Source organism: Mesoplodon densirostris, chromosome 19, assembly GCF_025265405.1.
Source record: "Mesoplodon densirostris isolate mMesDen1 chromosome 19, mMesDen1 primary haplotype, whole genome shotgun sequence".
Classification (NCBI taxonomy): Eukaryota; Metazoa; Chordata; class Mammalia; order Artiodactyla; family Ziphiidae; genus Mesoplodon; species Mesoplodon densirostris.
In genome coordinates this window covers 5,554,819-5,581,852 of record NC_082679.1, presented here as the reverse complement: position 1 = coordinate 5,581,852, position 27,034 = coordinate 5,554,819, and the positions used below count along the sequence as shown (strand labels likewise).

The 27,034-nt window shown below is 52.8% G+C and overlaps 1 protein-coding gene across 2 annotated transcripts in view; it reads left to right on the top strand.

Annotated features, from left to right (window-relative positions):
* Positions 1-2,466: 2,466 nt before the first annotated feature.
* PPP2R1A (protein phosphatase 2 scaffold subunit Aalpha) overlaps positions 2,467-27,034 on the top strand; it is a 32,796-nt gene continuing 8,228 nt past the window's right edge. The window contains exons 1-9 of one of the 2 annotated variants that reach the window (XM_060085253.1): positions 2,467-2,639; positions 14,312-14,402; positions 17,351-17,451; positions 22,594-22,826; positions 23,830-23,977; positions 24,097-24,252; positions 26,063-26,177; positions 26,287-26,357; positions 26,801-26,935. In XM_060085253.1, coding sequence (XP_059941236.1) covers positions 2,562-2,639; positions 14,312-14,402; positions 17,351-17,451; positions 22,594-22,826; positions 23,830-23,977; positions 24,097-24,252; positions 26,063-26,177; positions 26,287-26,357; positions 26,801-26,935 — 1,128 coding nt within the window. In that variant the 5' untranslated portion in view covers positions 2,467-2,561. The remainder of the gene's footprint in view (positions 2,640-14,311; positions 14,403-17,350; positions 17,452-22,593; positions 22,827-23,829; positions 23,978-24,096; positions 24,253-26,062; positions 26,178-26,286; positions 26,358-26,800; positions 26,936-27,034) is intronic. The other variant, XM_060085254.1, reaches the window with a different exon arrangement.

Below are 27,034 nucleotides of genomic sequence, written 5' to 3'. Positions count from 1 at the left end.
GACCAAATTCAAGTCCTGTTTTACAGCGAAAGTTTAATTTGACTCAGTGGGACTCAGATTACAATGCTCAATCCTTCCAGCAGTGAAGGAAAAACTGTTGTCTTTGACTCCCCGTTATCCAAAGGAGGCTCAGCCCTTACTAGACTCCTGGGACATGGGAGACAATGTCCTGATGATTTTGTCAGTTAGAGCCTCTGGCAAAGGGATGCAGCCTCCACCTAAAAGTCCCCATTGCTTTATGAACTCAGGGCCACTCTGACACTACCAACCAGGTGCACTGCTTTTTAAAAGCAGTAATTAGGGCCTCCCTGGTGGTGCAATGGTTGAGAGTCCGCCTGCTGATGCAGGGGACACAGGTTCGTGCCCCGGTCCGGGAGGATCCCATGTGCCATGGAGCGGCTGGGCCCGTGAGCCATGGCCGCTGAGCCTGCGCGTCCGGAGCCTGTGCTCCACAACGGGAGAGGCCACAGCGGTGAGAGGCCCGCATACTGCGAAAACAAACAAACAAAAAACCCCCCAGTAATTAGCTTGCTAGTAAATGCACCTCAAACCTGAAGCCTGATCTGTAGAAGCCTTGTGATTCTCTGGCTTGATATTCCAAATGTGGGGATGAATCAACTTGGACTCCACTACCAGCAAGGTAGGAAGGGCCCCCAAAGTCCTGCATCTCATGCAACGCACTTACTCAAGAATGAACCCAGACTGGCTCCAGCAACATCCTGGCTTTACAGGAATAAGTGGTACCTATCCCTTTGGGGGAAATTTTAAGCTCTACAGTACCCAAAGCCACTGGCACTACCAACCCTCAGTCCTCTGAGGCTTCCCTAAGCGCATGGTCTGACTATACTGATGGTTTAAGTAAGCTGAAAGCTGACGGTGTCCCCTGGGCCACTGTGGCTGGTTAGCCTTAGTGCCAGCTCTGCCAGAATAGAGAGCAGATGTGATTGTTCTCATCACTGGCCAGAGACTTGGACTGCTGCCGCTGTGTCCACGTGGCCCACAGGTGTTTACTGTGCCACTTGGACATCCCTCTTTTAGGACGTGAACTGTGCAAACAAGTTGCAGTGCTGAGAGAATTGTCTGGGTCACTCATTTAGATGCTCACGGTCAGGGCCTGCTCTTTGAAGAGTCTGACCAGAATCTAGCTGCTGACTGCATCTGTCCAATGCAGAGACTATCTCTGCAAGGCACACTTGGGACTTTTTTTTTTTGGGGGGGGGAGCTTTACTGAGGTATAACTGACAAATAAAATTCTAAGGTATTTAAAGTGCATCCTTAGCTAAGGAACCTGTAGTCTCAGTGGGCTAGCAGGGTTGGGTTGGGGGAAAGATCCTTGGAATAAGGACACCCCCTTTTATAGGGAGTAGTTTCCTAACTGGAGTGGGTAGGGGTCTTTGGAAAAGATGCCTGGACCTGTCCTAGAGTCCTAGCTCAGCTGTGCCCTTGAAGTGACACGATAAGGGGGAAGGTGCATCCCAGGCCTCCCCATCCCCCAACTCTGTTAGCGTGGTTCTAAAATTGCGGGTGAGGGGCTGTGTTGAGTGAGGCAAGGAACAGAGATTCGTCAGCCCCACCCCTGCTCTCACGCTGTGGGAGGAGACAGACTCCAGTGTACGGTCACAGCCCCAGCCAAGGGACAGGAATTTTGAGAGAGCGAGCCAGCGAGATTGATTACGTGGCTCTGGGGCTTGAGGACCAAGCCTAAAAGAGAGGAAGGGAAAGGGAGATATTTACGTAGAGATCGGACAATTTAATAGGAACTGCTCTCCAAATAGAACGTACGGTTTGGGCAAAGACTTGTTGGCATGAAAAAGCATGATGTGCTCAGGTAGCTAATTTTCCAGAACCGCTGCAGAGTAAAAAGGGAAGGTGGGAGACGTGCGTTCGGTAAGCAGATCCACATACCAACCTGAGGGGCGTGAGTTTTGTCCAGAGAGTAAGGCAAGTCGCCACCCTTCTCTGGGCCTCGGCATAATAAGGCAGAAATGAAAGACACACTCTCTCCTCCTCCCGCACAAAGGCTCTGGGAGTCCGCCCGCCAGCCGGAGGGGGCCACTGCCTCCCAAGCCGAAACCTGCAGACTGTATTGGTTCACCACCCCCCATGACGTCACGCACTGCTAGCGACGCACTCCTAGCGACGCACTCGCAGAAGCTTTCTCCGGGACTCGGAGAACGGGCTTCGCCACCTCCCAATCCTGCCCCTCATTGGCTAGAAACAACTGCTCGTCTAGGCCGTTGTTAGCGGCGACGTAGGCGGGCACAATCTTTGTCGCTAAGATAGTACGTACTTCCGTTTCCTCTTCCCCCTCTTCTAGGCTCTGGCAAACTTAATGTCCCTTCGGCCAATGGCAAATAGGCGGTAGGCGGGACTTCCTTTGTTCGGACCAAAGAAACGCAGGCTTGGCCCGGTCATTGGGCAATGACAGTGGGGCAGCCCCTGTAAAGTGGCTCGGGCGTCCCCACGCCCTCTTTTCCTCCTCCCAGCCCAGCCCAGCCCCTGCCTACCCCCGTTTTAGTAAGGCGCTGGCCGCAGTCTGACAGGAACCGGACGGAGCCAAGATGGCGGCGGCCGACGGCGACGATTCGCTCTACCCCATCGCGGTGCTCATAGACGAGCTCCGCAACGAGGATGTTCAGGTCCGGAGGCAACGGGGGACTTGGGGAAGACGGGAAGGGGGACCTGGGAGCACGGGCGTCCCTCGCGGAGAGGGTTCAGTGTTCGCCGAGAGTGGTGGAAGGGGGCGGCGGCCAATCAGCGTTCCGCTCTCATCTTTCTCGGTCCCCGGACTCAGTGAGACGGCGCCCGGGATTGGGTGTCAGCCCAGCGGCGCGCGGGGGCTAGGGCAAGCTTGGAGGGTCCCGGGCCTGCCAAGTGCGCGCGGCGGCCCCGGGCCTTGGGGGGCCGCAGCCCAGCAGGGGCTCGGACGTCTGGGTCGGGGAGAGACGAGGGGAGGGTGATAGGCGGCGGCCCTTGAATGGCCCCTTGGGGATGGGGTGGGCGCGTGACTTGCTCCGAGTTTGGGAGGGGCCGCCTGGTTGATGGGGACCCGGGTAGGTTTTCTCCCTGCTGGGGCTCAGCGCTGTGGGGTGTACCCTCCAGATGGGGACTGAGATGTGAAAGCTGACTTTCTAATTCCTGCCCTTCCACCCGCCTCCACTTGTGGTGTAGACCTCCGAAGGGGAGAGGGAGACGGAAAGTCCATTCCCAAGGGGGCAACTAGCTAAATTCAGCAGCAAATTACTAGGTGGAAAGTCGCCCCCCTTCTGGGAGCCTCCCATTGCCTGGGGGGTGGGCAGTGTACTAAACGGGCTACCATTTCTGGGGAGGGGGGGAGGGGGCTCAGGGCCCTGAGGCCAGCCGGCGAGGGATTGAGAAGAGGTAGGGTTCTAGGGTTTGCCCATCCCAGCCCCGCCTCTCACCCGCCGAGTGACCTTGTGCAGATTACCTCACGGATCTGGGCCTCTGTTTTCCGTAAACTGTGGTCTAATAATAGTCCCGGCCTCATTGGGTGGTTGTGAGGCACTGAACGAGTTAATAATACGAGTCACGTAGAATGGCGCCTGGTCTGTTGTAAGGGCGCAGTAAATGCTAGCTGTAGTTACGGGGAGTGGTGACTGAAGAGTTCGCATCTGGGCCTCAATTTCCCCGTTTATAAAATTGAGCGGGTTGCGCTGGCCCAGCCCCCAGCCTCTGAGGTCCCGGCTCTGTGACTCTAGTTCAGTAGTCAGACAGGCAGAGGGTGAGCTCCTGGCTGTTCCACTTCTTGCGGATGGACGTGGGCAAGTTAATCTCTCCAAGTCTCGGTTTCGTCTTCTCTCAAATAGAGGTGATTGTCTGACTCATAGGGCTGTAGTAGGAATTCGTTGGTTCAATAGACACCTGCCACATATCAGCTGTGGTGCTGAGGATGTGACTGATGGTGAGACCAGTAGTTATACAAGAGACAGATGTGAAACGGAACCGAATACATTATTCACACGTATGAGACGTGGTGGACAGGAAACAGCAGGATGTTGTGATAGCGAGTCAGTAAAAATTATTGGGCCTCTGCTGTGTGCTGGGCACTGTTCTAGGCACAGGTATACAACAGGGAGAAAGTCAGACAAAATCTGGCTTTGTGGAGCTTACCTTATAGTGAGGGGAAAAAAGACAATAAACAATAAGGAAAATACATGTTATGTTAGATGGGGATAAGTACTATGGAGAAAATAAAGGAAGCGGGTGGAGGATGCGGATTCGGAGTGGTCATTGGAGGCCTTGCTCAGAAGGTGGTGTCTGAGCAAAGATCTGAAGGGGGCAGGGGAAGGAGCCTTGAGGCTCTCTGGGCAGAGTACCCAGCAAGCACGGAGTGGGGTGGGGAAGATTCATTTTAAGACGGTCAGTCAGGGAAAACCCCTCTGAGGATGCAGTTTAAGACAAGACCAGAAGAAGGAGTCAGCTCCCAAAGGAACATGGGGAAGAGCCTTCCAGGAAGAGAGAGGAGACAAGTAATGGCACTGGCTCTCAACCCACGGTGATTTGTGCCCACGAGGGGACATCGGCAACGTCTGGAGACATTTTTGCTTGTCACAACTGGGGAAGTGCTACTGGCGTCTAGTGGATAGAGGTCAGGGATCTGCTAAACGTACAATGCATAGGACCGCCTGCACAGCAAAGGATCATCCACCCAAAATGTCCATCGTGATGAGATTGCGAGAAGCCCTCTGTGGGAAAGTCCTGAGGTAAATGTAGTGGTTTAAAAGAACACACATTTACTATCTTAGAGTTCTGGAGGTCAGTAGTCTGACACAGGTCTCACTGGGCTAAAATCACAGTGTTGTCAGGATTGTAGTCCTTTCTGGAGGCTCTAGAGGAGAATCCGTGTCTTTACCATTTTCCAGGTTCTGGAGGCTGCCCGCATTTCTTGGCTTGTGGCCCCTTTGTCCATCTCTAAAGCCAGCAGCGTTGCGTCTCTGTGACTGTTCTACTGTAGTCACATCTCCTGACCAGCCGGGGGAGGGTCTCTGATTTTAAGGATCCATGTGATGAGATTGGGCCCACCTGAGTAATCCAGGATACTCCCCATCTCAAGGTCCTTAACCTTGATCACACCTGCCAAGTCCCTGTTGCCATGTAAAGTGACATACAGCTTCTAGGGCTCAGGATATGGACATCTTTGGGAGGCCATTATTCTGCATACCATAGTCGCTGGGTTGCAAGGTAGAGATTGAGAGGGAAGAGCAGTAGGAGTCTGAGGATGGTGGTGAAGTGCTCCCTTTTTTTTTTTTTAACATTTTCAAGTAATTTAATTTTTCTTTTTGTTTATTTGTTACTTTTATTGCACTGAAGTCAGAAGGGGAATTCTTCAGGAAATAGGTAAGGAGTGCCGGGTGCGTGCTGGCTCCCTGAGATGGGGGCGTGCTCCGTGAGTTCAGGGAACAAGGCCAGCGTGGTAGCTGCAGTCAGGTGTCAGGTGTGGACTCATCCTGGGCTGGGTCAGGTGAGGCCTGTGGACCAGTGGGCAAAGACTCTGGTGAGGCGGGGGAGCCACTTCGAGGCTTTGCGAAGAGAAATGACACGTTCTGACTCCTGGCTGCCGAGAAGGGGCCGGGCAGGAGCAGATAGACTTACCAGGATGCCACTGCAGAGCAGCCAGGACCAGCGCTGGCAGGCAGGGAGTGGGAAGTGGTGAGATTGGGGGTATCTTGAAAAGGAGGGTCGTTGAGATTTGCTGATGGATTGGATGCACCGTGGTGAGTGATGTGGAAGGAGGAGTCAGGGATGACTGAGGTTTGAATCCCAGCTCTACCTGTTTGCTCCCTTTGAGCCCTGCACCAGTGCCTTCCCCATTTCTGGGTCCAGATTCCTCATCTGTAAGGCATAATGATGAGGAAGCAGCATCTACCGGCTTGGGAAGTTGCAGTGGAATTGGCATGGTAAGTGGCTGCCTCAGAGAAGGCGTTCAGGAAGTGCTGACCTTGTTCAGTTGTCATGGTGGCTTGGGGTTTTATACTTGGGAAAGTGAGCTGCAAAGAGATCGCCGCCCCAGCCAGTAAGAGGCAGTGGCTGGATTGCATTATCTCAGGGATGTTTGGGGCTCCATGTTTCTTAAAATGTGGTCCACTGGTTGAGAGGCCAGGTGTCTGTGTTATTAATACTGTCTCTGCCTCAGTTTTCTCATCTGTAAAAGGGACTAGGGAACTCCCTGGCGGTCCAGTGGTTGGGACTCGGCACTTTCACTGCTGTGGGCCCGGGGTTCAGTCCCTACTTGGGGAACCAGGATCCTTCAAGCTGTGCGGCTTGGCAAAAGAAAAAGAAAAGGAAAAAAAATGGGAATAAATTTTAATTCAGCAGTTCAGAGGGGTGTTGCGAGGATTAAATAGGTTCGTACGTGGAAAACGCTTAGAACAGTGCTTGATGTATTTTAAGTTTTCATTAAATGTCTGCTGGTGGTGGTGGCGAAATAAGGAAGGCCTCAGTTGTCCGAGGTGAGGTGCTGCAGGCCTTTTAAAAGCTCTTCCTCTAATGGTTACTCTAGAGCAGCAGTTCTTACCAGGGGACAGATGTCGGGACATTTTTGGTTGTCACGGCTGGTGGGGGGAGTGCTGCAGGCAGCCAGCGGGGGAGAGACCAGGGATGCTACCTGACACCCTGCACTGCCCAGGCCCTTCCCCGCCGCAGAGGATGGCCCAGCCCCGGGGGTCCGTGGTGCCAAGGTTGAGAAACCCTGCTGTATGCCAGCCTGCTAAGTGTTTTGTGTGCATTCGTTGAGTCTTCACAAAACACATCTGAGATAGGTGCTAGTTTTCTTTCCAGTAAATGTTTTTTGATTGTCAAATTTCAAACAACAGAGAAAATAGTACCAAATCCAGATTCAGCAGTTTTTTAAAAGTTTTACCATATTTTTTCACCTGTCCCTCATCCTTCTCCCCCCAGCCTTTTTTTTTTTTGGCTGAATATTTTAAAAATAAATCCCAGGCCCCAGATATTTTCTCCTACGTCTTTCGTCATGCACCTATAAAACAACAGACATTTAATAACCACAGTGCCGTTATCATAGCTAACAACGTTTTTGTTTCGTTTTTTATCATAGCTAACAAAGTTTTTACAGTGATTCGTTGGTATCACCTAGTAGTTGGTTCAAAATCAGATTTCTCTGATTGTTCCAGAAGTGTTCTTTTACAGTTAACTTGTTTAAATCAGATCCTGAATGTGAGTATGAATCTTCAGTCTGAAATTCTTCCCCCTTTTTTTTTTAAGGGCTTCAAATGCTTGGCTTTTTAATTAATTAATTAACTTATTTATTTATTTTTGGCTGTGTTGGGTCTTCATTTCTGTGCGAGGGCTTTCTCTAGTTGTGGCAAGCAGGGGCCACTCTTAATTGCGGTGCGTGGGCCTCTCACTATCGCGGCCTCTCTTGTTGTGGAGCACAGGCTCCAGACGCGCAGGCTCAGTAATTGTGGCTCACGGGCCCAGTTGCTCCGCGGCATGTGGGATCTTCCCAGACCAGGGCTCGAACCCGTGTCCCCTGCATTAGCAGTCAGATTCTCAACCACTGCGCCACCAGGGAAGCCCTCTTCCCATTTTTTACATAAGGCTACTCAGTCATTGTCCTACCACCCAGTAAATACTGAAACTAGGACTTAGCCAAGGGCACTGGGTTTCAGGGCAGCACTCTTCACCACCGAGCTGGGCCCCTGTGGGGACAGCGTGTAGGCCCAGAGGAGACAGAGGAGGCAGTGCCATGGGTGGACGCAGTCCAGGGCTTCAGATCCTGGACTGGCCACTTTAGGAGTTACTCTTCTGGGCCTTGATTTTCTTGTTAAATGAGGAAAAGGGTGGAAGACACACCTGGCAGGGCTGTTGTGAGGATTAAGTGAGAGAAACTGTAAAGACAGCAGGTGTTCACCACCATCAAAGCCATCGTGGCAGCATACCCGTGTCCTCATCTTAGAAGTACGGCTCCGACTTCTTTTCAAGGAGTACATGGAGATTTGAAGCAGAACTTAGGAATAAGGCTGCCCTCTGAGAGTTTAAAAAGAAGTTGGTATAGGGTGATGGTGAAGAACATGGGTTCAAGTTCCAGGCTCTGCCATGCCTTCACTGGGGGACCTGCATTTTTAAAAACTTGAAACATACGTATATTTTTGCTTTTTGATGTGCCCAGCCCAGTACTAGGGTCAGGAATCACCAGTTGGTAATAGTCGTGTCCCTTCTTCATCCCAGAGACAAGTCACCTTCCAAAAGGGGGAACAGGCACATCCATAAATAATTGTAACACCAGGCAAACTGCTAGGGAAGTGTTTGTTTGTGCTGCAGTTTCCAAGGGATGGTGAGATTACTTTTTCTGTTTCAATTTACCTTTTTCTTTCCCGTGCTCAAGAAATACAAATACGTGAGAAATAACGATGAGAATAATGGTTAACTCTTGGGTGCTTGCTACGTGCCAGGCTCTGTCTCTGTGTCTTCCTTATTTGATTATCCCAGCGGTCCTGTGAGGCAGGCATTGTTTGTAATAACCATCTTACAGTGAGGAAACTCAAGCTTTGAGGTGCCTGGGATTTATCTGGAGACCCTTAGCTGACTGGTGAAGCCAGAGTACCTGCTCATTCGTTACTTTAAAAAAGAAAAAAAAGCTCCAGAAAGAGAGATTGTGGTGCCCATTTCACTCTTGGGTGATGCAGAACTTTTCACACCCATCCACCCACACGTACCCACACACATTATGTTCATTTAAAAGCATGATTCTTCATGGAATGAGATGGAAGGACGTTTAGGACTTTTTTTTTTTTTTTTTTTTTTTTTTGGCTCTGTTGGGTCTTCATTGCTGCGTGCAGCCTTTCTCTAGTTGTGACCAGTGGGGGCTGCTCTTTGTTGTGGTGCATGGGCTTCTTATTGCAGTGGCTTCTTGTTGCGGAGCACGGGCTCTAGGCGCGTGGGCTCTAGAGCGCAGGCTCAGTAGTTGTGGCGCACGGGCTTAGTTGCTCCACAGCATGTGGGATCTTCCCGGACCAGGGATCGAACCCATGTTCGATCAGGCGGCAGGCGGATTCTTAACCACAGTGCCACCAGGGAAGTCCCGGTGTTTAGGATTTGATAGGAGGTGAAGAGGCACTTGTGTGGCTCACTGAGCATTTCCCCGGGCTGAGGCTCACTGTTAAAGCACCCACGTTGCAGACCCCTCCACACTGCTCATTATCAGCCACCAGCTCTACCAAACAGTAACAGTTTGGAGCATATTCCTCCACATTCTTTTGGACTCTTACTCTTTGCCAGGCACTCTCCTGGGATTTGGGGGCACAGAGTGCAGAAGACAGAGTCCCTGCCCTTGTGAAGCCCGCATTCTAGTGGGGAAGGATAAACAGTGAACAAAGAAGAACAGTTGACCCTTGAACAACACGGATTTGAACTGTGCAGGTCCACTTATGCAGATCGTTTTCAGTAGTAAATACTACAGTGCTACGTGATCTACACTTGGTTGAATCCGCAGATGTGAAACTTCAGATACGGAGGGACCACTATAACTTATACTCAGGTTTTCAAGTGCGGGGAGGGTGGGCACCCCTAACGCTCTTGTTCAAGGATCAGCTGCATATGTCGGAAGTGATGAGTTAAGACGTATAGGGAGTGACGGGGGCATGCTGGTTTACCCAGGGTGGTCATTGGTGAGGATGAAGCAGGGGCCTGAATGCAGTGAGAGGGGCCCTGGGCTGTCTGGGGGGAAGGGTGTCTCAGGCTGAGGAAGCAGCAAGTCAGCAAGCATGAAGACCTGGGCTAACAATACGTTTGCATTTTAGTTACTGTCAAGGGAACCACTGTGACAGGAGCCCAGGGAGCCAGAGGAGGGCGCGGGAAGTGAGGGTGGATCCGTGGACAGGGACCACGTCATGCTGGGCCTTGTAGTCCATAGCAGGGCCTTCGGGCTTTATTCGCTTGTGGAGGGAAGATGTACTGCCTGTGGGCTCGTACTGTACGTGGTCGTGTCAGGGAAGCTCCACGGATTGAACGTGACGTGGGTTTTAAAAAGTGAGTAGTGTTTCTATGTGGATGTAGTGGTGGGGAGGGAGATTTTATTGATTATTTAGTATGTCTCATGTACTAGCCTGAGGGCTGCTGGGGATGCCTGCATCCCCAGCCCATGGTGATAAGCGTGGCCATGGAACCATAGATGAGCATTGTGGTAGGTGTTGGTGGGGACATGCTTGGGGACAGTGCACAGGGAACTCGTATGGCTACAACTGGATGAAGGGACAGTGAAGGGTTCTTATTGATTTTAATAGCTGCTCTCTCAGGAACGTTCCAGAGAACTCAACCAACAGTCATTTAAATAAGCGTTCACTTTGGCCTCATGTAACCAGTTCGGCAGCTCAAGGATATCACAGAATTGGGTCAGAGTGTGCAGTTCTTTTGACCTGCTTCGTGTGGTCACGGGGTTGCTGCATCCATCTGCCGCCTTTACGTCCTCGTGGGACCACACTGAAAGCAGGGGCCGACTGGGACAAGGAGGCGGTTCTGGTCCTCCTCCCTTTTGTCAAAGAGGAAAATCTTTCCTGGAAGCTCCTTGGCCAGTTTGTCCTTATGTCTTTGTGCCCAGAACTAGGTCATTGACGGGGTTAGTTAGGATTAAGGTTGGCTGTGAATAATAGGAAAATTCTATAAATATATGAGACTTAAATGAGCTTGAAGTTTATTTCTGACTCACAGTCAAAAAGTCTAGTGGCAGTCCAAGCTGGTGTGTCATGCTAGGTGTTAGGGTCCCAGGCTCTTACACATTGTTCTCTGTTTGGCCTCCATCCTGCCCTCCCCATTCTCAGGTTATCTCAAGACCCCAAGATGGCTGCTGAAGCCCCAGCCATCATAGCCCCATTCTAAACAGGAAGGAAGGATGAAGGATGTGACCCTGTCTCTCCATAGGGACACTTCTAGAAGTCACACACACCATTCCCACTTGGATTTCACTGGCCAGACATTAGTCTCATGGTCATATCCAAATGCACAGGGGATTCAGAAATATCTTTGCCAGGGTTCATGCGCACAGGTGAAAACCAGAGGTTATATAGCCCAGTGCAGGAGCTCTTAACCTGGGGCCCATCTGGCATTCAGGGCAGGTCCAAGAATTTGGATGAGAAAAATAACAACTTTATTTTCACCAATCCCTAACTCAAATTTAGCTTCTCTTCTATTATGAATTACATTTATACATAATAGTGTATTATAGTGTATTATAAATAGTGTTAGCAAAACCTATGACTGTCACCAGTGGTAATCATAACTCTCCAGAGCTCATTTGAGCTGTTGCAAATACTTCTAGTGCTGTTTATGCTCACCTCTGTTTCAAAATTGTGATCATTTAAAAACCTGCTAAGGGGTTCATAGTGCACCTCCCAACTGAAAAACACCATAAAACAGAAATATGCATTGATGGTATTGGCTCAGAGCCAAGTGGCTGCGGTTCCCATCTTGCCACCTGAGAGCTGTGTGAGGTTTTGTTTTTTCTGCCCCAAGATGGGTGATCCTGTGTTTACCTCACAGTTGTGAGGGTCAAATGAGTGAAAACATTGGCCCCTAGAACACGACTGGCACATAGTGAGTACCAAGGAAATGTTGGTCATTATTACTGTGTCACTGTGAGAGAAGGGAAAAGAGACGTGGGTGGCCAGCTGGCCAGCTGCTGCACGTGTCCTGGATACGTGGACGAAAATCAGGGTGCTGTCAACGGAGCAGGGTTTCCATAGCTGCCACTATTCATCTCCCTCTGGTGCGAGGCTGTTCCCAGTATCATGTCACTTTGTACTCACAAAGTACAAAGGATAGGTATTATTACAGGCCCCCATTTCACAGATGAGAAAATTGAGACTCAAAAAGGTACAAAGAGTGGCCCAAGGTCCCACAGCTAATGTGAAAAGCAACTTAGCCTTGAACCCAGATAGTGTATCTGAAGCCCGCCCTGTTGCTGCCTTTCTTAAGCATTCACGGTGCCATTTATACTGAAGAAACCAGCAGCTGTTCTTAAAACCGAAAGCAGGATCTCCAGAGACGGCAGTGGAGGGAAGCGGGCTCTCCACCACGGCAGAGTCGGCCTGACTCTCCTGGGCCGGGTCCCTGGGCGTCGTTCCTCAGTGACAGTGTGATGTTGAGCTTAATAAGATCAGGGCATCTGGCTTCTGGGCACGGCTCTGCCCCTTTCCACCAAGTGACAGCTTCTCTGCACATCAGCGTGCTCACCTTTAAAAGGGAGGATTCTAGGAACAGTACCCACCTCAGAGCACAGTTCTAAGCAGTGAATGTGTTCATTATCCGTGTCAAGCACTGGAATGCTGCCAAGCACACAGTAAGCAATCAATAAATGCTAGTGGCTATTGTTACTGTCATTATGATTATCCCCTGCCAGCATCCTGTGCCCTGGCCCAGTGTACTTTTGCATGTAGCCCGGCTGAGAGAAGAACACAGAGATTCAACTTGGGGGTGACAGAGAAACAGGCAACTGAGAGTCCATACTTACTCTGATGTACTCTTGAGGAAAACTTGAAACGTACAGAACGTCGAAGGCCTAGCACAAGGGCCAGCACACTGCAGCCTGTGGGCCAGGTTCTGCCCCGCACGCGGCCTTGCAAGTGTGGCTTTATTGGAATGCAGTCATGCCCACTTGCTTACATCTTTGGCTGCTTTTGTGCTACGGAGACACAGTTGAGTAGTTGAGATAGAGACCGAGTGGCCTGCAAAGCTGAAAATACTCCCTGGCGATTTACAGAACGTCTGCCCACCTCTGGACTGGTGCAGTGAGCACCTGTGTGCTTACCTCTCAGGTTCACTGAGAGTCCTGTGCACCACATTTAGTTGTTTATCTGTTTCTATAGGTCTGTCTTTATATACATTTAATCTGGGGCTAAAAATAAGATGCAGGCCTTGTAGTACTTAATCTGAAGATCCTTTTACTACCAGGATGGTGAGTGCTTGGACGACCTCAGGCCCAGGTGCTCCAAAACCCAGTGACGTGGTATGAAAAGTGCGGTGTGTGTGTTTTTCTGAGGTGAGGCCACCATAGCATTTCTTGAGGTTCTCATCCTTGTGATTCCCACAGAGAGTCTTAACGCCTTAAACCAGAGGGGATGCAGGACGCCAGTCACCTGCAGACCTCTTCGCAGCTGCGTGGGGCCTGGGAGAGAATGGGCTGGGGGAGCCCTGGCTGCTCTCCTTGACCTGGTCCCTCCTATTCTTTCCTTCCTTCCGGGAGGAGGATTCCCGCTTGGCCTGGCGCGGCTTCCTCACCCTTGAGGGCGTCACCTTCCACTCACACACATGAGCTCACTGCGTTCGGCCGCAGCCCTGGGGCCTTGGCAGGAGCGGCCCTGTGGTCAGGATGGAGACACAGGAGGAGAGGTTTCCCAGTCAGACGGCAGCAGCTGGGGCTGGGTCTCAGTGCTCGCTCAGGCAGCTTTCTGTGCCTCCATCGTGGTGGAAATTTGGCGCTAGTCCTGCTCCCGGGGACGAGAGGATCAAGTGAGGTCCTAACACCGACAGGCTGAGCCTGAGACCCGCCGTGTGTCAGCGGAGTGTGTGAGATTCTGAGGGTCACCACAGCAAAGCATCACATCTTTGGTGGCTTAAAACAGCCAAGAGTGTTCTCTCTCAGTTCTGGAGGCCAGAAGTCTGAGATCAAGGTGTCAGTAGCGTTGGTTCCTTCGAGAGGCTGTGGGAAGAGCTGTCTGAGCCTCTGCCGAGCTTCTGGTGGCTGCCCGCCATTATAGTATTGTTTGTTCTGTTGTCACTGTTAGCCAACAGTCCTGGTTACAATCCCGCTCTACACCATCTAAGCTGTGTGACCCTTGGAAGGGACTTTCATTCCCTGAGCCCGTTTCCTCTTCTCTGGGGCAGGGCTTGTAACCCTCTGCTTGTCGTGAGAGTTAAATGAGACAGTGCAAGTGAGCGCTTGGGCTGGGCCTGGGCCCACAGTAAGCTGGGGACGTGGCTACCGCTGTTAGAGTCCAAGGCTCAGTGTGTTAGCCTTGCTGAGCGCAGGAGGGGGCAAAAGCAGGAGGGCGGGGACGGTGGGGAGGCGGGCGCAGTGTCGGACGGAGTGGTCCTCGGAAGTGCCACGAGGGGTGTTGGCTCAGTGAGACCCGAAGGATGCTTTTGCTGAGGCTGCTGCCGCCATTGTAATGTAATGACTCAAGGTCACAGAGGGACTTGGTAGACTTGCCAGGTTATTACTCAGCACCCCACACATGCTTAGCAAGACTTCCAGGGGCTGACTGGGTCCAGGGGTGTCAGACTCCCTTAAGTCTGGGCTTGCTAACATTCTCCCTTCCTCTTGTTGTTCCGTCATCAGCTTCGCCTCAACAGCATCAAGAAGCTGTCCACCATCGCCTTGGCCCTTGGCGTCGAAAGGACCCGCAGTGAGCTTCTACCCTTCCTCACAGGTACGGTCCTCCTGGGGCCCAGGTCGGCTGGGGGCTCCCGGGGTGGTTCCTGCCATGTAAGAGAGGCCCCTCTGGAGTTAACAAGCTGTTTGTAAGTGCCGTGTGCTGGGGGCTGGGGCTGGGGCAGGGACTGGTGAAAAGCGCTCTGGAGGCAGATAGAGCCAGGTCTGAATCGAAGCTCCAGTAGTTAGAAGCTGGTGACTTTAGGCGGGTTACTTCACTGTTCCATAGAGTTCTTATGTGTAAAATGGGCATAGTTGACATGTGATGTAGCATTGACGTGAACATTAAATAATAACAGTAACAGCTAACACTTACTGTATATATACCTGACGTGCCAGGTGGTGTTCTAAACCCTTTCTTGTGAGGATTGAGTTCGTTCACGTAGAGCTGTGCTCAGTAAATGTACACCACCATCGTTGTCCAAGTTAATCTCACAGTAACTCCTTAAGGTAGGTAAGACTGCTGCCCCCAGTTTATAGACGAGGAAACCGAGGCATGGAGAGATGAGGTAACTTATTTGGTCCTACAGTTAGGAGGTGCTCCAGAGGGGATATTTATCAAGTCACGCTGGCTCCAAACTCGACAGTGTTGGTTAATGACTCATAGCACAGACTTGGGTCCCAACTACCTGGGCTGAAATCACAGCCCTGCCACTTTCTAGCTGTGTGACCTCGGGCGAGGTATTTCGTATCTGCCCGCCTCCGATTCTTCATGTGTGAGAAGGGCATTAATAGTACGGCCTAATATGCAGATGAAGTAAGATCCCACGTAAGTGCTGCTCAGGTGTTAGCGATTAGACTGTTCCTGCGCTCTCCTGTCTGTGCAGATGTACTTAAAGCGCGTGACCCAATGTCTGACACAGACTGGATCACCGGTTAATGGTAAATGCTCTGTTCCCGTCATTCCTATTATGACTTCGTACCTCACACTAATTAAAATTGCCAGTAAAGGCTCAGAGTTAGCTGTGCTTTGTCTCTAGTGAAGCTCTTTCATCTCTGATCCTCTCACTGGGGCCTAGTGATGGTGCTGGGGGGCGGGAGGGAGGCAGGGAGTCTCACCCTCTCATTTCACACTGGGGGAGTTGAGGCTTGAGGCGATGTGCAGGGACTTGCCCACAGTCACAGCTGATGACTGAGGAGCTCAGGGGTGTCTGCCTCTGAACACCACATGGGGAGGAGGCATCTGCACACATGACATTGAGCAGATGACCTCAAACCAGTGGCTTCCACTGGTGAACTGTTGGAGAGACTTGAAGGCTTTAGAACACTGAGGCCCGGACGGCCTCGGGGGCAAGGGGTACAGGGAGTGTGGTACGGCAGTGTAAAGCAGTGGCTAAAAAGTTGTAGAGAAAAGAGTTGGAAGGACCTGGGTTTGAAACCCAGCTGTGCCACCAACCTGCTGGGCACACCTGGCTAAGCCATTCCACCTCTCCCAGCCTCAGCTCCCTTCTCTGCAGAGGGGGATAAAGCAGGCCCTAACTCACAGGGTGGCTGGAGGATCTGGTGCTCCACGCAGCACGTGCTGCTGGTAGTTTTTTGGTGGAGGTGGCGGGGAGGCTGCCTGGGAGGGAAGCCGGCAGGAGTGAACGGCAGACGGAGCCAGGATTGAACGTGGCGCTTTGCATGTTGAGGGCGCAGGGAGAGACGCAGGGGCAACGTTAGGGTGGAGGTTGAGAGGTCTGGGCCAGAGAGGCCGGGAGGGCAGTTGTGTAGAGGTGGGAAGGGTGGAGATCTGAGGTGCTGGCAGTTCCTGTATATTTGGCTTTCAGGGATGCAGCTTGGCCAAGGAGTCTGGACTGGAGGTTGAGTTGAGTTGAGTACGAGTTGAGGATGTCCTTAAGGTCTCCAGGAAAGGAACAGAACAGGGAGGGTGATCTGAACTGTCCACAGGGGGAGCCAGCGAAACCGAGGCTGGGAGGGAGCCTGAGAGCAGGAAACGCCAGAGCCACGCCGGCCAGAGTTTACTAAAGCACTGACTCTCGTGCTGAGCCCCACGCTGAGCTCTTCACAGAAAGCAGTTACTTCCCTTCAGTCTCAGAACAACGCTGTTGTTGTGATTTGGGGGATGAGAAGAGAGTCTCAGGCCAAGTGAGTTGCCACACACGCAGCCAACGATAGAGCAGGATCTGAACCTACCATGGGATGGGCACATGCCTCACGTAAACTCGGGGAGCTGAGATGCCAGCCTGGACGCCGGGGATGCTGGCATCTTCTGCCGTCGTCGTTCCCGTCGCCTCAGCGAAGGGAGGGTGGAGCTTGAGAAGGGCCTTTGGATTTAGGTGTCGGGACAGAGCAGTTCTCTCCGCGCACAATCGTCCCTTCTTTCAGCAAAGTTGAGCAGGTGGAGTGCCCGCTGTGCTCACCTCTGGCGGAAGCTGGGGCACAGAGAGGAGCCAGTCCTGGACTCGAGGGTCGTAGCCCGTGGTGAGGTCTCTGATAAGGGTGGCCTGGTCGGGCAGTGAGCCTGGAGGAGGGACCTGACCTGTCTGGGTGGCATCCTGGAAATCTTCCAGGAAGCGGTAACTAAACCAAGTGTCGAAGGACAGAGAAGACTTTCTCAGGCTGAAGAGAGCGAAGTTCCTGGCAGAGGGAACAGTGCTGAGCGTAGAAGCAGAAAGAGCTCCCGTGTACCGGGCTCTGCGCTCACACACATGGTCGCGTTTGCTCCTCAGTCCGGCCATCACTGCAGTGGAGGTGATTGGCACCATTTTCCAGGTGTGGAAACCGGGCTGCAGCGAGGTGGTCTCACTCCCCCAGTGTCCCACACCTAGTCACAGGCACTCTGTCAGCTGCCCCCAGCCTCTGCCTTCATCTCTGCCCACCCAGGTGGAGGGTGGCTGCCAGTTTGAGGAAGCAGAGTGGAGCCTGCTTGTTCCCAGCTTGGGTAACTGAAGGGTGGGGTCGTACTTGGGGTGGAACTCTAACCCAGTCTGTCTTGTCCCACAGACACCATCTACGATGAGGATGAGGTCCTCTTGGCCCTGGCGGAACAGCTGGGCACCTTCACCACTCTGGTCGGAGGCCCTGAGTACGTGCACTGCCTGCTGGTGAGTCTGGAAGGTGGGGAAGGCCCCTGCCTGCCCCTGGCGGGGTCAGACCCATGGTCCTGGCAGCCAGGGCGGGGAGGGGAGAGTGCAGGAGAGGCTGGGGTCAACTTCTCGGAATAGAAGATGGGCCTTGGACATTCACTTTAATCTGGCAAGTCAGCAGTGACATTTAATACATCAGCACGAAAACGCGGGTGTCCTCCTGACCGTTGACCGGGCGTGCCTGACCAGCGCCAGGCCCCACCGGCACTCTGTGCGTGAGGCTTTCAGTTTGGAGCCAGGCTGGGTTCTTCCACTGGTTGCTGTGTGACCTGTAAGTTACTTAACCTCGAGTCGTTAAAACGTACCTTGAGAATCGACTCAAGAAGCCCTTAGCACAGCACTTGGCATGTAGTAAGTACTCACAGATCTTAGCTCCGTTGTCATTAATGCCGTATGTTGAGAGGTCGTGTCCACCCTTTGGGGTAGAGACAGCCGCCTGGAGCACCGAGGTTCAGCGTCGAAGGTCGCACGGCTGGCGAGTGGCGGAGCTGGGGTTCCAGGTGTGTCCACCCACTGCCTGCCTGTGTGACCCTGTGCTGGGGGATGGCTGGGGACAGCGGTGGTCAGATACTGGTGGTAACTGCTGTTTGGGAGAAGAGGAGGGAGGCAGTGCTCCAGTCCTGTGACCTGGGTTGAAAGCCCCTTGGAGGCTGCTCGGTTTTCACTGTTCTTCAGAGCCGTGGAACAGCTCTCCCTCCGTTGTTTTCCTCCCAATAATTCTTCCGTGGTTCCTGAGGACATGTTATCATACTCTGGCATCTGCACTTGACGGTGTTGTACAGTTACTGTCAGCAGGCTTTGTTCCTCTTCGTGGTGTGTGAAATAATGTGCTCCTTATTGGGGTCTTGGATTGGAGCAGATATGGTCATTTGTTTTTTTCCAAACATGCATTAAGCATTAACTCTAAGAAACTGTGATAATTATCATTAGATTCTGGTATCCTGCCTCTCGTCTGAGTGCACATGTATAATTGTATATGTACGCACAGAAAATTGTATGAGAATGAGGTCATTTCATATATTTTATACAGAACAGGACTGCTTAACACCAGGAACGTGATGAGGTCCCTGGACCTACTGAAAGGGGTCCCTTGAACTCCATGGAACTATCTGCAGCCCCTGGTGTTTATCAGTCTTTCTGAGGAGAGAATTAATAGCTTTCAGCAGCTTCTCAGAGGACTCAGGAGCAGAGAACACTGTTGAGTACCCCACAGCTTCAACCAGAGCCACAGGCCTGCAGACAAAAGGCTGGAACCTGGCTTCCTTCCCCTGCCGAGTCAGGGTCTTCCACTGATCATTCCCAGTGAGGGAAACCCCTGTCATCCCGTGCTTCTGTTTGGGGAGCAGTCATGTGTGACCTCTGGAACTGGTATCCGTGAGGATCCTCTGGGCCAGGCAACACTGGGAACCCGCAGGCAAGTCAGGTCAGAATAGCTTCAGCCCACTCAGCACCTGCAGCGTGTGTTCTGAGTGCCTTATGTACAGTAACCCATTGTGTCCTGCAGCGACCCTGTGTGGCTTGTGCTGGTGTCACTTCACGGATGAGGAAACCGAGGCACAAGCTGGGAAGTGGCAGAGCTGGGATTTGAACCCAGGCCCCCAGCTCGCTGCCGCTACCGCTCCTCTGTGCTGTCTGCAGAGGCTCCTGGTGGCCCCACAGGCTGGTCCGAGCTGGAAGAAAGGGAAACCAGGGACCCGTAGAACCCAGAAGAGGCGGCTGGCCTGGGTTAGATGGGATGGGGGAGCCGTTGAGGAGGAGCTCCTGGAGGAGGTGGATTTGACAAGTTACGGGAAATGCCTCTTTTGCAAGCTGTTCATTCCATGAACATGAGCAAGGACTGTGGGCTCCGGGAACCCAGAGGTGGGTCACACCCGATCCCGGCCCTCGTGCTCTGCGGTGTGAGTGAGATGGAATTTCACAGAGATCCGTGTAGCTATAGTGTGAGGATTACTTCTGTATCAGCAGCTCTTAACCCTTTTGGAATCATGGGTCCCTTAGATGGAAACTCCAGACCCCCTCGTCAAACGAGCAGAGATGATTTTAGGAGGTTTGTGCCTTTCCCCCTCCCCAGGTTTGAGAGCCCCACCCTCCATTGCACAGAGGCCTCATGGCAGTGGGTCTTGGTTATGCAGGAGCACCATTTGGGGCTCCCTCAGTGTGCGCCTTCCCGGGCCCTGCCCCCAGAGTCTGACTCCTCAGGTCTGCGCCGGGAGAGGCCTCCTGGGTGGTCCTGCCGTGGGCGGTCTGGGAACCACACTGTGAGAACCTAACCTGTCCCTGCAGGAACCCACTGGGGCAGAGACCCTTGGGTGATGTAGCTACTGCTTAGCCTTGGGCCCCAGGCCTCTGTGATCGTGACAGGTTACCATACGTTCCACTTACAGTCACTTGCTGAGTATTAATCAATTCTTACTCAGTATTTACGGAGGGGCTCTAAATGGAAGATTGAGTGCCTCCCGTGTGCCAGCCTGGGCGGTGGGAAAACAAGGAAATAGGAGGAGCCCGCTCCCTGCAGTGACACCACGCCTGCAGCCGCACCCCTGTGAGCCGGCCCTGCACCCAGAGCCCTACGCTAGCGTGTCCCTGTGACACAGGCCGCACACTGAGGGTCCCCGGGCAGGCGTGGCTTTGTTTTCCTTTTGAATCATTGCCCCCTCCCTCCCTCCCTCCCTCCCTCCCATGGCTGTGTTGGGTTCCCGCCATTGCACGGAGGCCCTCTCCAGCTGCGGAGAGCGCGAGGCACTCTGCGCCGTGGTGCGCGGGCCTCTCATTGCAGTGGCCTCTCCTGTTGCGGAGCACAGGCTCTAGGCGCGTGGGCTTCAGTAGTTGTGGCACGTGAGCTCAGTAGTTGTGGCTCACCGGCTCTAGAGCGCCGGCTCAGTAGTTGTGGCTCACGGGCTTAGTTGCTCCGCGGCATGTGGCATCTTCCCCGACCAGGGCTCGAACCTGTGTCCCCTGCATTGGCAGGTGGATTCTTAACCACTGTGCCACCAGGGAAGCCCCCATTGCCACCTTTTTAAAATGAGTTTTTAAAAATTCTGTTTTTGATTTTTTTATCATGGTAAATTATAAATAATATTTACCATTTTAACCATTTTTAAGTGTACTCTTCCATGATGTTAAGTACATTCACGTTGTGGTGCAGCCATCACTACCATTCATCTCCAGAACTTTCTCATCTTCCCCAAAGAAACTCTGTACTCGTTAACCAGTGACCCCCAAGCTCCTTACCCCAGCCCCCATCAACCACCATTCCACTTTCTGTCTCTGTGAATCTGACTACAGACATACCTCAGAGATATTGTAGGCTTGGTCCCAGACTACCATAGTAAAGTGAATATTGCAATAAAACGAGTCACATGAATTTTTTTGTTTCCTAGTACATATAAAAGTTATGGTTAGGGCTTCCCTGGTGGTGCAGTGGTTGGGAGTCCGCCTGCCGATGCAGGGGACACAGGTTCGTGCCCCGGTCCGGGAAGATCCCACATGCCGCGGAGCGGCTGGGCCCGTGAGCCATGGCTGCTGAGCCTGCGCGTCCGGAGCCTGTGCTCTGCAATGGGAGAAGCCACAACAGTGAGAGGCCCGCGTACCGCAAAAAAAAAAAAAAAAAAAAAAAAAAAAAGTTATGGTTACACTTTACTGTAGTCTATTAAATGTGCAATAGCATTCTGTCAAAAAAAGGTACATAGACCTTAGTTAATACTTTCTTGCTAAAAAATACTAACCATCATCTGAGCCTTCAGCGAGTTGTAGTCTTTTTGCAATAGTAACATCAAAGGTCACTGATCGCAGGTCACCATAACAAATACATTACTAATGAACAAGTCTGAAATATTGGGAGAATTACCAGAATGTGACACAGACTTGAAGTGAGCAAATGCTGTTGGAAAAGTGACGTTGATGGAGTTGGTAGACGCCAGAGACCTTCAGTTTGTAAAACAGTGCCGTATCTGCAAAGTGCAGTAAAGTGAAGCCCAGTAAAACGAGGCGTGCCTGTGCTCTGGACACCCCACATAAAGGAGTCATTCAGTATGGAGTCTTTTGCAACTGGCTAATTTCATTTAGCATAATGTCTTCAAGGTTCATCCATGTTGGAGCATGTGTTAAATGAGGTTTTTTTCACAGATAAGAACCTGCCCCTTTTGGCTGCTTTTGGGAAACCAGATTTGCTTTTACCAGCCATGTTTCCCCATGGTGACAGCTGACAGAGCTGGAAAGCAGCTGTACTCCCTAGACTGTATGCTCTCCAGTTTGCCCCGGTCTCTGCCTCAGTTGTCCCGACCTGTCACCTTTGCCCATTGCTTCACTTCTGTTTCCTGCGTGGGCCCTGGAAGCGTTTCCATTTATCATTTCTTTCTACTTTCTTTACCTGTCAGGGCAGGGTTGACTTCAGACCACAGACCTCCACATCTTTGTTTGAACAGATTAGGGTAAATTGAGTCTCCCTTCATTAGGTCAGTAATTCCCGAGTTCCTGCCCTGTGCCAAGAGGTCTGCTGGGGTCGGGGGACACGGTGGTGAGCCAGTCAGATGTCCATAAAAGAACGTGATCATTCCAGGCCTCACAGTAACAAACCAGTGAGAGGCACGAGCCTCAGAGCCCCCAGTATTGTGAGATCCTGATGCAATTGCCTGTCAGAAACCACACCTTTGCTTTTCAGCCCTTTGGAGGTTCTGGAGCCAGCTGGCCCGGTTTAGATCCTGACTTGTGGCTGTTATGCTTGGGCAAGTTATTTAGCCTGTCTGTGCCTCAGTTTCCTCTTCATAGGACCTGCTTCATAGGATTCAGTGAGTTAGAACCAGTGCCCCCTAGAGGTGTGGCCCTGCTCAGAACACGTAGTAAATAGATGTTCCAGTCCACGTCAGCGATGATTCCTGCACTTTGAGAAGCTGATGACAGTTGCAGCCCTCTCCTCAGAAAGTGACGTGTGTAGTTTTGAGGTGTGTGGACCCCACTGAAGCGCCTCCAGGGACCTGTGAAAGAGGTTCTTCAGGAAAGGCAGGCTGGCTTGGGGCTCAGGGAAGGCCTGTTGGAGGAGCTGAGCAGTGTGGGTGGGGTGGGGGGAGGGACTTGGGCGGTGACCTCGTGTTCTGCCTCCAGCCACCCCTGGAGTCGCTGGCCACGGTGGAGGAAACCGTGGTGCGGGACAAGGCGGTGGAGTCCCTGCGGGCCATCTCGCACGAGCACTCGCCCTCCGACCTTGAGGCCCACTTCGTGCCGCTCGTGAAGCGGCTGGCGGGCGGCGACTGGTTCACCTCCCGCACGTCGGCCTGCGGCCTCTTCTCCGTCTGCTACCCCCGCGTGTCCAGTGCCGTCAAGGCGGAACTTCGACAGTGAGTCCCCTGGCAAGACCCAGCCTCCTCCCTCTGCTTGGTCCCCTCCTCTCAAGCCTCGGCCCCCTCTAGGCCCATCCAGGGCCCAAAGGCCCCGGAGCTCTTCCAGCCCCCACTCCACTCTGCCCACCCCTCAGAGACGTGGTGTCTGGACACAGCTGGGTGTGAACCCAGGCGCTGCCTCTTGGTCACTTAGGAAGTGGAGATAATGATGGTTCTTCCTCCCATTGGTTATTGTGAGGATTTAAAAGAATTACTACATACAAAATGCTTAGAACAGAATCTGGTACACAGAAGCACTCAACAAGTGATGTGCGATGCTATCTTAGGCCTGTTTCCACTTGGCAGACAGGAGGCCGCCTCCTCCACTACCCTTCTCCCCTTTGGCTTGATACCCCAGGGAATTGCTTGCATGTAAGACTTGGCTTCCAGAAGAACCAGTGAAAATATTTTTAATTGGATTAAACGTTCCTATTAACGTGTGTTTCCCCTCCCTCTGGACTTGTGTCCATCCACCATCTTCTTGAACCACTGAGCCGCCAGCCCAGGCCCTGGGCCAGCACTCCTGCCAGAACACTGGTTTACAGCTGCCTGCAGGCACGTAGGGGGCTGCACGTGCCCCCGTGCGTCTCTAACTGGGGCAGTCACTGCCGGAAGGGAAAATCTTTGAGTAGCCTCAGCCCAGCACCTTAGCCAAGCAATTTTATGTGGTCATAATAATATAATCAGTACCTACCATTCACTGTAGACTTAGTGCAGAAAGGCTGCTGATTGGTCCGTGCACATTGTCTCATTTAACCCTCATAACGACCCTGTAGGGTAGGTACTGTTATCAGCTCCATTGTGTAGGGCTGGGAAGATTCAGAGGCCTTCACTCGCCTAGGGTCACCCAGGCAAAGCCAGGAACTGCGTGACTACAGCGTCTGTGCTCGCCCTCCATGGTGTTGCCTGCTGCCTTGGGATCCCAGGGATCCCTCCTCCTGAGCCCCATCCCAACCCCCAGGTACTTCCGGAACCTGTGCTCAGATGACACCCCCATGGTGCGGCGGGCCGCAGCCTCCAAGCTGGGGGAGTTCGCCAAGGTGCTGGAGCTGGACAACGTCAAGAGTGAGATCATCCCCATGTTCTCCAACCTGGCCTCTGACGAGCAGGTGGGGTCTGCTCCACACCCCTCTCCTCTGTCTCCCTCCGGTGGACCCTGAGTCTGAAAGGTAGTCCCAGGGCTGATGGGGCCTCTGCTGCACTCTCCCTGTTCCCATCCTCTCCTCAGGACTCGGTGCGGCTGCTAGCGGTGGAGGCGTGTGTGAACATCGCCCAGCTCCTGCCCCAGGAGGATCTGGAGGCCCTGGTGATGCCCACCCTGCGCCAGGCTGCTGAGGACAAGTCCTGGCGCGTCCGATACATGGTGGCCGACAAGTTCACAGAGGTACATGAGGGGGCTGTTGGCAGCGTCTCACAGGTGCGGAGACTGAGGCCTTAGGCAAAGGGGAGGGGCCACATACAGGAGCTGGGATTTAGTGAAGCCCAGGGGAATCGTCGGGTGGTCAAGCGGTAAGGTCTCGGTAATCATCCATTTGGATCTCACTTCGCTTGCCAATCCTGATTGAAGGGTTCTGAGCCAACTTAAGGTTCTGTGGGAGAGAGCCACAGGAGCAGAGAAAGGGTAGCATGTATGTGTTCCTGACCTAATCGAACTTTATCTCCTTTTACAAAAGGGAAGACATAGTCTGTTTGCTGGGGCCGCTGTGGCCGAGTACCACAGACTGGGTGGTACTTTATTTCCCCACCGTTCTGGAGGCTAGAAGTCCGAAATCAAAGTGTCAGCAGGGCTGGTTTTTCTGAGACTTCTTTCCTTGGTTGTAGATGGCTCTCTTCTCCCCGTGTCTTTAATTGTGTGTCTGTGTTCTCATCTCCTCTCTTCTTATAAGGACGTTAGTCATTTTGGATTAGGGCTCACCCTAATGACCTTATTTTACCTTATGACTTCTTTAAAGACCCTGTCTTCAAGTACAGTCACATTCTGAGGTTCCAGGGAGGTGTGGAGTGTGTTAGGACTTCAGTGTATGAATTTCAGGGGAGAGACAGTTCAGCCCCATAACACAGCCCAGAGGTTAGACTGGTCACAGTGACACCATCAGGCGGGCAGAACAGGGACAAGATGCCACGTGTCCCAGGACAGTGCTCTTTCCACAGAAATCTTAGTTTGCTTATCGCACAAGCAGGTTTATTGAGCACCAGCTCTTTGCTGGGCATTGGGGTACGGTGAGTTCAGTACATCCCTGGCCTTCAGACAGCCTGAAGGGGGAGGCCAGCTGAGACAGAGGGAAGTGTAATGTTGAAGTGTGAGAGGTGCGGGGCTGGCGGGTGTTCCTGGGCCTGGAAGCAGGTCCTGGAAGATGAGTGGGTGAGGGCTGGGGTAGGGACTGTGTCTGGCCTGGGCAGCGGACACTGGGCGGTGAGGGCAAGTACAAGCAAGGACATGTGGGACTGGCTTTGGGGCGAGGGGACACTGGAGAGCTGGGCACCAGGCCCCCGGGGTCCTCACCTCTCCCCTTGGTCAGGAACCACCCTGCCTCCCCCGGGCCTCCAGAAGCGGCACGCCAGCAGGACCTGTGCGCCTGTTCTTGCCTGGTGTCATGAGATGCGGAGGGCCTAGCGTGCCTGCTTCCCTCTTGACATTTAGTATTTCATCTTCGTTACAAAAGTCACATGGGCTCTGGTAACCAATCTCAGAAAACACAGAAATATTTAAATCAAAAAGTGAGAGCCACCACACATCATTAGACTGTTTTTGGATCACGTAACAGAAAACCCAACCCCGAATAGCCTGAACAGGAAGGAGGTCTGTGGTTCTTTCTAATGCAGACAACAATACTGTGCAGTAAGTACCCTCGTGGTTTGAGGAGACAGAGGCCCAGAGACGTACAGGGACTCACCCAGGGTCGCACAGGTGGTAAGTAAGAGTAAGAATTTGAGCCAGGCAGTTGGACTCCAGAGCCATGCTCGTGACCACTGCACTACCCAGCCCAACTCGGCACTGTACAACAAGGAAGCCAAGGCTCAGAGAGGCTCCGAGACTTGGCCGAGGTCACCCCCATGGCCCTGGCATTACATCTCAGCAGTGATTTCAGGGACTGTTTTTACCCCATTCGTGGTGCCTTTATCTTTGATTTTGTTCTCATTCATTTAGAATACCTGCCAAGCCCTTTGACCCCCCTGACCTTCCCTTTCTGCAGCTCCAGAAAGCAGTGGGGCCTGAGATCACCAAGACGGACCTGGTCCCTGCCTTCCAGAACCTGATGAAAGACTGTGAGGCCGAGGTGAGGGCCGCAGCCTCCCACAAGGTCAAAGGTTGGTGCTGGCAACCAGGACACAGTAAGCGGGTGGGCGTCCGGGAGGCTGAAGGCAGAGCCAGGACGTCGGGTCTTACCTGCCGCCACCTCCCTTGCCCCGCCCACAGAATTCTGTGAAAACCTCTCAGCCGACTGTCGGGAGAATGTGATCATGACCCAGATCTTGCCCTGCATCAAGGTAACAGGGAACTTGGTGGGAGGAATAGAGCAGATCTGAGCCTTCTGGAAAGAAGGGACGGGGCTTGAGCATTAGTGGTAGCCAGATGCAAACCGAGTTCCCGGCCGTCCAGGAGCGGGCGGTCTTGGGTTTGGGGCAGTTAGGGGCCCTGAGTGCAGGCAGCGTCTGGGGCTCAGGGCTGGACGTGGGGGCAGGGAGTGCTTCCCCCTCGAAGCTCACTGGATCTCCTCATCCAGAGAGCTCTGGGATTGGGGTGAAAGCTGCTGGGAACAGGGGTCGTTGAACTCTAGGCAGGCCGGACACGTACGGACCTGCAATTCCCCGTGCACACCAAGCCTGCCCTGGATTGAGATGGCGAGAGTAGGCTGTGTCTAGGGCTTCTTAGGAGTTGGAGTCTTCTTGGCCACGGACCCTGTGGCTCCCGCATTCCTTCTCCCTCCCAGGAGCTGGTGTCAGACGCCAACCAACATGTCAAGTCGGCCCTGGCCTCAGTCATCATGGGCCTCTCTCCCATCCTGGGCAAAGACAACACGATCGAGCACCTCCTGCCCCTCTTCCTGGCTCAGCTGAAGGATGAGGTAAGGGCACCGGGAAGGCTCTGTGCTCTGGCTGTGACAGGTGGAGCAGCTGCTTTCCCAGGTTCGCCAGGATCTTCAGCAAACACCCAGGTTGCCAAG